This window comes from Homarus americanus, unplaced genomic scaffold (genome assembly GCF_018991925.1).
Source record: "Homarus americanus isolate GMGI-L3 unplaced genomic scaffold, GMGI_Hamer_2.0 scaffold49667, whole genome shotgun sequence".
Classification (NCBI taxonomy): domain Eukaryota; kingdom Metazoa; phylum Arthropoda; class Malacostraca; order Decapoda; family Nephropidae; genus Homarus; species Homarus americanus.
Window position 1 is genome coordinate 8,250,720 of NW_024738608.1, and position 11,073 is coordinate 8,261,792.

The following is an 11,073-nucleotide window of genomic DNA, read 5'->3' on the forward strand; positions in this document are numbered from 1 at the left end:
TAATAATAGGTAAATATTTAAGCTTTTTGGAACAAATTCCAGTAAATAGTCCACTCCAATAGCTGAATTGTTTGTGTACCTCTCATATTTCATGGGAGTGATCAAATAACCAAATATTACAGGTTATACCTACTAATTCTGCAATGAGTACTCTGTATTGTTAGAGATGAATTGTTCTTATAATTAAGTGACTTTAGTTAAGTGGATTATTCCACATATTTATCATGAGTCATATAGGTGGATCAGGAGTGTGATCTTTCTTTTTTTGTCAATGGAGCAGCACCAGTTGTTGTCACCAAGGCAGAAAGCATATGACTGAATTTTGTCGGGCTGGGAAAATGTGGGCTAGGAGGACACCACATTGATGCTCGCAACGTTCTAGCATACTTTAGCAACTTATATCAAATATTGTTCCCTAATTATTCAACAACTTTATATCGAAATGATGCCGTTCGGTACGATGTAAATCGGCTAATGCCCGTATTGGAATATTCTGGGGATTGAAGATTTTGCCTATCGGGGATATTACTATATAGCTTTCTTTCCTTTCCTATACTGTAATGTATATTCTCTTGTAGTTGCCTGGCCATAATTTTGCCTCTGTTTTCCCCCTACCTTGCATAAACCCAAACTACATTTCAGTTATGTCCATTCTCCCTTTGAGAGAGTGGTCCAATAATTAAGAACATATCAGTGATTTATATGAGCCTTCAATAGTGCTGAGTAGACATAGCTTCTAAAGGCATATAATGCTTGAGTCACTTAAACAGTACAGTATGTATTTACTCTCACTGCAGGGCCTGTGGAAGCAGTGGCAGACATAGGTGGAGAGGGACAGCTGCGGCTGGTGACAGCTTGGGGTCATGAGGTATCTCTGGAGAGAACCTCCTACCGAGTGTTGGAGTCTACTAACCAGATCAGTGCAGAGATGTTCCCCATTTTGTCTCGCCAGCAGACACACATCAGTGGAGAACTTGTCAATCGGTATGAGTGGATCTACTCCCCTGCCACCCAACATGTTGCTGGGCATGGCATGAAGGTAAATAAATGGTAATGTAAGGAATATTTATTGGAAAAATACTCTTAAAAATTTGTATGCTGCAAGAAAGATTTCCACCAGAATATGAATTCAGGAGAAAAACTTTTTCCCACTGAATCTAAGTGCAGTACAGTAGTGTACACCAAAATGGCTCTTATCTAGTTATCCTCCTCCCATATTGCACCATCCTTTCCTTATCATTCCTTTGTTATATATCCTATCATCTCTTAACATCCTCTTTCTTCCCCTCCCCTTTCTTCCTAATTTTTAATCTTCCTGTTTCTTATGGTTCCTTTTCTTCCACACCCCTTTCTTCTAACTTCCTCTCTCTTCTCGTCCTCATTTTTCGTTCCCCTTCCCTTCCCTTCACTTCTTATCTCTAACCCACTCTTCCCCTCATTCCATTTCTTCTCCTTCCCTGTTACTATCGCATACAGTATTGTATCTTCCCATTCTCTTTCCTCTATTTTCATTGTTTTATTAGTTCCATATATTTATTCTCTCCATATGATATTTATTATCTTAATGTATGTAGTAATTGGTTCTATTTTTTTGATCAAATTAGTAAGTAACCGACTATCTTTTACACAGGTTGCTGGGACACTTAGGGTGAATGGCGCCGACCTCCTGACCCTGAGCTATGACCCAGCCTCGTCATCAGAGACGCTGCTCTCAGTCTCGGGCCAAATGCTTATCAACATAACATATGACTCTGTCGGGCGGCCTGTCAACTGGGTACCAGTGTCACCTTTGGTTCCTAGCAATGTTAGTTATGATCATTGGGGACATATCACTGGATGGACCCGAGGAAACTTGTCCGAGGAGTACGAATACGATGTCACCTCTCTGCGGCTTCAGTCTGTAACTTATGCCGACGGTGCCACAATCACTTATGACTACAGAGAAAAATCACCAAAGGTGAGCTCTCAAAAGAATAAAAGATACCATTATTAACAGGATTACTGGAGTTAGTTCTCAAAGCTGCTTCCAGCATAAATTCTGCTTCCACATGAGTGATGAGAGTATACTGCCAGTGACATTAACTTGAATTGATATCTATAGGTAGTACAGTATATGCCATTTTGTAAGCATATAAATAGTAATAATGAAAGCATAAAAACAAAACAAAAATTTAACAAGTTTGTGTACACAGTGTCACATCATCAGGAACACTGCCCACCTGGCCTTTGCATTAAAAAAAAACTTGTTACCATACGTTAAAAAACAAAGGTAATAAAAATTTCTTTGTGTGCCAGTGAGAGTTAGCACGAGGAGGGGGGGGGTGGGGATTTAATTTTTCAACTCGAAATTTTGGGTAGATAAACTAACTTAAGTTTCTTCACCTCTTTTAATCAGTTGCATGCACACACAATCCTACACACTGTACATGACTATAATATGGTCAAAAACATAAAGGGAATAAAAATTTCTTTGTGCGTGAGAGCAGGAGGAGGAGAATTGCTAAGGGTCGGCAGAGACGGCTTCCCCAGCCTGGCTGGGTTGCTATGCTTGAGGCCACGCTGGCTGTATATATGCAAATAACAGTTGCGTTAAACTTTCATTTAGCTTTTCTTTAATGATTTTCGGTGCATATTTTCATCTAGATAGTATTTTGTTAATGTTTTTAATGTGTTAGATAGTAAAGTTGTTGTGTACTATATTTATCTTTAGTTAGGTAGTTTTTTGTTGTTTGTGAAATGATTTCATGTTTTTGCTGTATGATATTGGAGCTTTCTTGTCATTGGGGAACTGAACTCTATTTTTCCCATGTTGTATGTTCTTTTATTTGCCATATGAAAATTCACGTACTAAATTGTTTTTCAGGAACCTAACCAATTCGAGTAGTGAGGGATACCTAACTGGTGTTTCTCTGGAATGTTGGATGGAAGATTTGCTTAGATTGTTAGATAATCTTCACATTCACTTTACTAATTCCACAAAGGGGACAGTTTGATGGATGTATTTTCTTTTTTCTCCCCAATTGTATGTTTCAGGTGTTAACAATACTGAGGCCATGACAGGATTTCATTATCAGTGGCTCCTTTGGCACAGCGGGACGGGGTCACAAGCCGATTCAACTACAAATCATTGTCATTCTTTTTTATATTTTTTTATATTCAGTCTAGTATGAGAGTGCAGGGAGAGGAGGAGATTGTGGGCTATTGCCTTCAATTCTTAAAGTAGTAGGATCTGTTGAGGAACTTAACTTATACAGTAGTTTAATTTGCCTGTAATGTACATTATTGCTCTGTTTTATTGGCCAATTTTTTATCACAGACTGTATATGCTCAGCAATTATTGTAGAAGCCGTGGGAAGTAATCTGGTTAGCAAACCATGTACAGTAGATTTACCTACCTTATTTACCTAATGGCCAGCCATCCAATGGAGATGGTCATGCCAAGGGGAAGGAGGCTAGTTGCCTCTGTGGGATCCCTCCATGTTCTTCATACAGTAGTCCTTTTTAGAGCTATTTTGAAGCCTAGTGCTGTTCTTAATTCCACAGCTTAAACTGGTAGTGATCCATCTCATGCTGTGAAAACAAGATGAAAAGTTTTTTGGATTAGTTTCTTGGTGCCTACCAACCATTGTCCACTGCCTTGCGGATTAACCTTGGTAGGTATAATGCTACAGGAGTAAACCCCGAATGAAAAATCTGCGGTGGAGCCCCGTATCAGGCAGACATGTTTACAGAGCTCCAAAAAGACCCCAACGGCAGTATAGGCAGAAGAGGAGACCACCACGGGAACCCAACAACTACACCAGCAGACGAAGGCAGTGCACGACGGACCGGCTACTGAGGCGAAATCGAACAAACTGGACTATCGGCAGTCCATTGCAGCTCTCCCTCTCCCCAGTCATTGCAACACGTGCACCCCTGGATCAGGGAAAGGGAGAGCCAAGATTTGTGGTTGTAGCCAGCGCTCCTGCTTTGCTGCATAAATCAACTCATGTGCAGCCATCATCCAGCTCATCATCATCAAAATCCCTATACAGTACTCCCAAAAGTCCTATGGCAACAGACAAGTGGCGACAGAGACAGGCAGAGATGACTGCAGGGAGTCTAGTCACAACTCTGCACGTGGGCGTCACAGATAAGAAGGTCATTTACACACTGGGATCTAGGCAATGGTGCAATCCGGTCCTGTCTGTGTGACTGAGCAGCCCTTTCGAGGAGTCCTCTGCTCACTCCACATGGGGAGGGGGGCTAGAAAAAGTTCCCTAAACATAGCCTGCCTAAAAAAACAAAAACAATCTGACCGGGCAACTGCACCCAGTAAGGTTATCCTTATGGTGGTCGAAAACACAATTCAAATCACAAATCAGAACAAAAACAAACTATACAATCTCTTATGGTCACTGCATGAAATGTCATGTCCCTTCCAGATAATGGCACAAATGAGCATCCTGAAAGAAGAACTGCCCTTGTGGCAAAGAGCTGGCTAGGTATAACATTGACATAGCAGCCACTAGAGAGTCCCAGCTCACAGATGAGGGTCAACTCACAGAATGGGGGTCTGGCTATATCTTCTTCTGGAAGGGTAAGCCTGTCAGATACAGGAAAAGTGCAGAGAACAGCGGCACAAGCTGTACACGGCTTTCATCGACCTAATCAAGGCCTTCGACTCGGTCAACAGGGAAGCCGTTTTGGCTGACTAACAAAATTCATCGACATTGTGAGGCAACTCCACGATGGCATGAATGGCAGTGTCCTGCACAATGGCACCCAGTCTGAGTTCTTCCCCATCCAATCGGGGGTTAAACAAGGGTGTGTACCGGCACCAACCACCTCTTCCATTTTCTTGGTTGTCTTTCTTACCTGTGCCAGTGCTAATTTAGCCGACCGGGTGGACAACGAGTATCGGACGAAGGGTATTTTCAACATATAACGATTTCAGGCAGGAACAAAGGTGTCGGCAGCTTCCATTACCGAGCTTCAGTATCCAGACGCCTCGCCCTTGTTGCTCACACTGAACGCAACCTACAGGAGATCAAAGCACTTACGCCTGGAGGTGAATCTACGGAAGATTCAGATTCTCTTTCAGCCTGCCCCTGGTTCAGCCACACCTCCACCATCCATCCAGCTGAACGATTTTACCCTCTCTAATGTTACCCTCTTTTGGTATCTCGCTCCCACCTGTCCACCACTGTGGACATTGATGAAGAGGTTCAGCATCGGATCAGATGTGCATCTCAAGTCTTCAACTGTAGGGAGCTGAAATTATCTACAAAGTTACATTTACTACATCGAGCAGTTGTTCTCCCCACCCTGCTATGTGGCAGCAAGAAGTGGGTCACATACAGGAGGCACCACAAGGCACTCAAAAATTTCACCAACATAGTCTACGTTCCATCCTCTGAGTTTGCTGGGAAGACAAGAGAACAAATGTCAGTATTCTCACCAACACCATCTGTAGGAGTATGGAGGTGACCATTATCCACGAACAACTAGGTTGGACTGGCCATTTTATCTACATGGGTGACAGTAGATTGCCAAAGCAGCTACTTTACAGTCGCCTAACAAACAGTAAATGTAATGCTGGCGGGCAACTGAAAAGGTATAAGGATAGTGTTAAGAGAAACCTGAAAAAGTGCTAAATCGACCCCCTCACCTACAGTAGGAGACGATTACTCCACTGCTCAGAGGAGCACCACCACACGAGAAGGTGTCGATACTTTCGAGTTAGCCCTATTGCATAACGAGGCAGACAAGTGTCAATGCCAGAAAGACGCTGCCCCCGCCCCTTCCGCACTAAACGTAGCCCACTACACGTGCAGCACATGGACAACCCTGTCGGTCCTCCCGTATCAGCCTCTTTAGTCACCTCAGAGCTCACTAACCTTAATAACTCATATTGTATCATAGCTGGATGATCGTCATACTCGAATCCGAGTGATGGCAAAGTAGTAGTAGTAGTAGTAGTGCGTGCGATGACAATAGTTTTAGCTGAAGGTGGGAAATTAATAAGTATTCAAAGATTAAATTTACACTCAAGAGTACTAATCGTCATAGTCCCGATATCCTGATGAACAAACAGTAAATTGTTCAGTACCTCTTAATTTTCTTAACATTTTCAGATTTATAAATTAATTATAATTTATTGATGTCTTTTTAGCCTGAGAAGGTAACACATCCTAGTGGTCGTGCATATGGGTTGGTATATGATGGTGCAGGATCCCTGCGTCAAGTGGTCACTCCCCGCGGTTCAGCTTACACCCTCCACCTCTCCACTTCTCTCGGTTTTTACAGACTTCGGCTAGCACTACCAGTAGACAGCATTGCACTGCAGGTGGGTACAGTTACTTGTATTTGGTGGTTTGATATACTTGTGAACTAACACTCTCATTCTCCCTATCTCATAGAAACAGACAGTTTATAAGAGTTAGTTCTAAAAGGATTTTTACCTCTCTTCTCCTCCTGCCCATCTTGTAACATCTGATATGCAAAGTGCTATAAGTTGGTCTAAAGTAAGCTGGACTCTTAGCCTCCAGTAATTCAGTTGCACCACTGGAGGAACAGGAAGAGGGTAAATTGACCTTTGGAACACTTTCTTAGCATACATTAAAGTCTAAAGTTTTGCCGTTGTCCTGACTTTTACCAAGTGGGGGTTCTGGGGGCCACTGTGCACTCATTAGCACCACGATATCCCTTGAAGTTGTATTTTAATGTGAAATATATGTCGTGTGTGTGAACCCCTGATTCAATGTACTAATTACAAAGTTCATGATACAATAAACCAGGTGGCCTGAAGTCTTTGACAGTGTCACATTCCATAATATAGTGTTCGAGTGTATGCCTTAAAAGTTTATCACAAAGTTTACATGCGGAGTGTTCCGGTATGGGTACAGCGTTACTAACTTGCCAGATGTGTCTGTATCCTAGCCTAATAATGGCCATGGCTACATCACATTCTCTGGTTCTGTCCTTATGCTGGCCATACCGGTACCCCTCTTCACAAAATTTGTCATATTTCTGATGATACCACTTGCCACGTCTCTCTGCGTTTCTCACTTCTTTTAGATCACAGTTCGTGATTCTGACTTGAATGTTTTAAGTACAGCATTAGACAGGCTAAGGTCAACATTTTCTTTCTTACATGCCTCATTGGCCAGTCTATCAGCACGGTCATGATACCTAATTCAACATGGGACGGAATCCACGCCAATTCAATACCAGAGTTGTTCTCATTGGCAGTTATTACATTTCTTTTAATATCACATACAACTTTAGACATAGAACCTGAAGGGCTGTTTATTGATTTCAAAGCACTTTGAGAGTCACAGAATATCACCCACTTCCATTTTCTTTAAGGTAGTCTGTGGCTAAGTAGATTCCAGTTAGTTCAGTTTGTGTTGTGCTGGCCCAGTTGTTCAGCCTTTGCTTGTTTGACACTATCATCTCTTTCTTTATATATTACAATTGCACAGCCTGTTCTACCTGTGTTTGTCTGCACAGAACCATCAGTAAAAGCATAACATTCACTTGATATAAAACTCTCTATGTGTCTGTTAATAGTTTCTAGTGTGACACATCTCATCACATCGGTGTTTAACATTTGCTTACTACCAACAGGAGTGTAATTAATAGGAACTCATAGGGTGTGGGAAAATCTTCCAGCCCACTTTTCTAATGGACTATGTATGTCTCCCCTACAGATCCGACTGGATGAACGTGGACGTATGTTGGCCATGACGCAACCTGGACGAGGGGGTACACTCCTTTACGAATATAATGATGCAGGCCAGCTCCATGCTGAGCATTATGGCCATAGTAAGACTGAATATGTATACTATGACAATGGTCTCATCCGCAATGCTAAAACAAAACACAAACATGTCGATATCAAGACCGATTATCGCTATCATGCAGGACTAATGAAAGAGATGCGCTTGCGTTATGGAGGCAAGAGTGACTTGCATCATGTCAAGTTGCGCTTCCAATACGATGGCTCGGCACGGCTACGCAAACTTGATGGAGAAATTAACAATGATTCTCCTCTTAAAGAAGTATACATTCGTTTTGACAATCAGACAGGTGTTCTTCAGACGATCAGTGATCTTCGAATTATAAGGAACAATATCTTGGAGACAATGCTCCAGAATCCTAAGAAGCATTATGTCAATACTCGTAAACAGGATGATTATGGCCGTCTCTCTCAGGTAGTCATGACACTCAAGGGCAGAACGGTATTCATGATGCAGCTCACATATGACAACCGCAGTAGGATATCAGAACGGCTAATTGAGCTCGCTGGTCGCCGAGAACGTCTCACCATTACCTACATGGCTGATGGACAGATCCAGGAAACAGGAGGAACTCACACTTGGCTCTACAGTTATGATGAGAATGGCAACATCATCAGCAACACTGATACGGGTGACACAAAGACCCTTATTTATGACGAATGTGACAGAGTCACCTCCGTTACTGGTACTCAGGTTCAATATGATGATAGGGGCTTTGTCATTAAATTTTTTAACGAAAACTATGATTATAATATCAAAGGCCAACTTGTTACAGCCTGGGATACAGAAAGAAGTTGGTCATTCACTCTAGGTTATGATCATCTTGGCCGTGTCTCTATCTATCGTGACCACAATAACAGTGTCACTCAGTTTATCTATGGACGACCTGACCTTCCTCAGCTAATCACACATGTGCACAACCCTCACACAGGAGACACTATTGGTCTCCTCTATGATGACAGGAATCATTTAATTGTAATTGATGAACAAGATGGTCGCTACTTTGTGGCAACAGATCAAACTGGCACACCCTTAGCCATATTTGATGACGAGGGTTTACTCGTCTCCAGTCTAGTTTGGACACCATTTGGTTACCAGTTGAGTGAAGTTGGCACCAAATCTATTTGGGTGGGTGTTGGGCCTTGGGGCAAGTTTAGGGAACCGCTATCAGGCCTGGTAATCTTCAAAGGCTATGCTTATCATCCAAAGCTCCTCCAGTGGATGTCTCCTCGCTGGGGACATCTCACACAACCTACACGACACGTGACAGATGTGTTTGTCTACAGATTCATGAACAATAATCCCTTCAATCATCCAACAGATCATCTCAGACACTACTACACAGGTGAGTAGATCAATAGAAATGCAATAAATCTATACTACTTGACCGCAGATTACCAGTTAAGGCTCTGATATAAATCCTGCATTAGGAATGAATTAGGAAATTCTCAAATTACTTAAACTTTCTACTTTCAATGAAAATTCAACCACTCGCTCTAGTTACAATACACAAATTACACAATCATTCAAACTTATATATTGCTTCAACAATGAACATTATCCATGTCATATCATGCAAATTTTCTCCCTCTAGATGTGTCTGACTGGCTGGAGTTATATGGCATCGAATTGAGCCGTGTGCTGGGCTCTGAGTACCACGAGAACACCTTGGTGGCGCCTCGCCCTGTCGTAGCTGTAGACGAGATGGGTGCCTCAGAAGTTGTGAGTGGCTTGTGGTGCCAGTACAGATCTGGCATCAGACACCTCCATGATCTCAGCTTCTTCTCCCAATCACACATACAGCACCGGATGGGCATGTGGAATGGTGTACCCATCTCTCGTCAGGCATCGATCTTTGGTCCTGGAGTTCTCGTGTCGGATATTGATGGTCGCGTCCTTGTGACAGGAGTTGGAGAAGATGACTTTTCCGGTGTTATTGGTGATGTCATTCGAACAGTACTCAACAATTCAATAATATTAGATGTAAGCGCTACACGCAGTGGCCTCGATACATTCTATTTTATCAAGAACAGTCGTCCCCGTGCTATTGAGGATACCAACCACCTGCGGCGACTTTCTGGCATCTTTAATGTGACCAACAGTGAGACGGACCACGGCCATGAGATACGCATGTCCACACCCACAGCCCACTTAGTCATCATGTATGGGGAGCGTGTACAGAGAGCACGCAGCCGTGTTCTAGGAGAGCTGGAGGAGCAGGCGGAGGAGTTGGCATGGGCAAGAGAAGCAGAACTTGTGAATGCAGGGCGGCCTGGTACCCACGTTTGGTCACCTGTAGAGAGAACAGAGCTGTTAAGGGAGGGCCGTGTACCTGGGTATGTGGTCACGTATTTCCACTCTACCTCTGACTATCCAATCCTGGCAGCAGATGCTTCAAATATTGTTTTCAAACACGAGAGTTCTCGTAAGCGTCGCAAGAGCCGCAGAAAGGGCCGCAAGAAGAGTTGGCGGCAGCGTAAGAAAGGTGCCGCTTGAAGCAACAAGACGTGCTAACCAAGGTTTTGGCAGTAATGCTGTACCGCTGAACTTCCAGGCATACGCTACTGAATCTGCCTTTATCGACAGATTGTGATATAATTGTACATATTTATGTAAACTTAACAGAGTTTCGATATATACGCATACTGAGTGCGTTTTTGTTCTTTCTATATGAGGTGAATTAAGAATGTAACTTTCATGATTATCATCATATTATATTCAGTGTTCTTAAGAAACCCAACTGAACCCATATATCAATTATGAAAACTTTTTGGTGTTTCTTTCATGTGGTTTTTACTTACGGCTGTATCCTGCGGTAATCCTACGCTGTACAATATGTCATGTATTATGTAAAGTAAAATAATGAGTTTTTAATAAATATTTCGATGTACATTTATTAATAGAACTTAAATAACCCACTTAAGTGAAGGTCATGTGGACTGTCATTATGACAGGTTTATAAGATACTGTATGCTTTATTTTATGAACACAGTAAAGGAAACCGACCCGCTATTGTGAAGAAACATGTGAAAATAAGTATTAAAGTTAAATTTTATACAGTGAAGTACGCTTTATAGATTTTGTTATTTTAATAGTGCTCAATACTAAGGTAACCAGGCCACACCCACTAACATATCTCATTTTCTTGGGTAACTATGTGTTCACACAACAGACTTGCTCAGACATTTTTCTTAGAAAACAATTATAAAAAGTATGGTAATCCTACATCTCTTATCTTAGAACCGTGCCTAATAAAGACAATAAGCATTAAAGATTTTCCTTGGCTGGT

At 42.2% G+C, this 11,073-nt stretch overlaps 1 protein-coding gene across 2 annotated transcripts in view; it reads left to right on the forward strand.

Moving 5' to 3' along the window:
• The window catches only part of LOC121874242 (teneurin-m-like), a 70,538-nt gene extending 59,858 nt beyond the window's left edge, over window positions 1-10,680 (forward strand). For both annotated transcript variants that reach the window (XM_042378323.1, XM_042378324.1), the window contains 5 exons: window positions 798-1,039; window positions 1,631-1,957; window positions 6,155-6,328; window positions 7,695-9,129; window positions 9,379-10,680. In XM_042378323.1, coding sequence (XP_042234257.1) covers window positions 798-1,039; window positions 1,631-1,957; window positions 6,155-6,328; window positions 7,695-9,129; window positions 9,379-10,280 — 3,080 coding nt within the window. In that variant the 3' untranslated portion in view covers window positions 10,281-10,680. The remainder of the gene's footprint in view (window positions 1-797; window positions 1,040-1,630; window positions 1,958-6,154; window positions 6,329-7,694; window positions 9,130-9,378) is intronic.
• The last annotated feature ends 393 nt before the right edge of the window (window positions 10,681-11,073 follow it).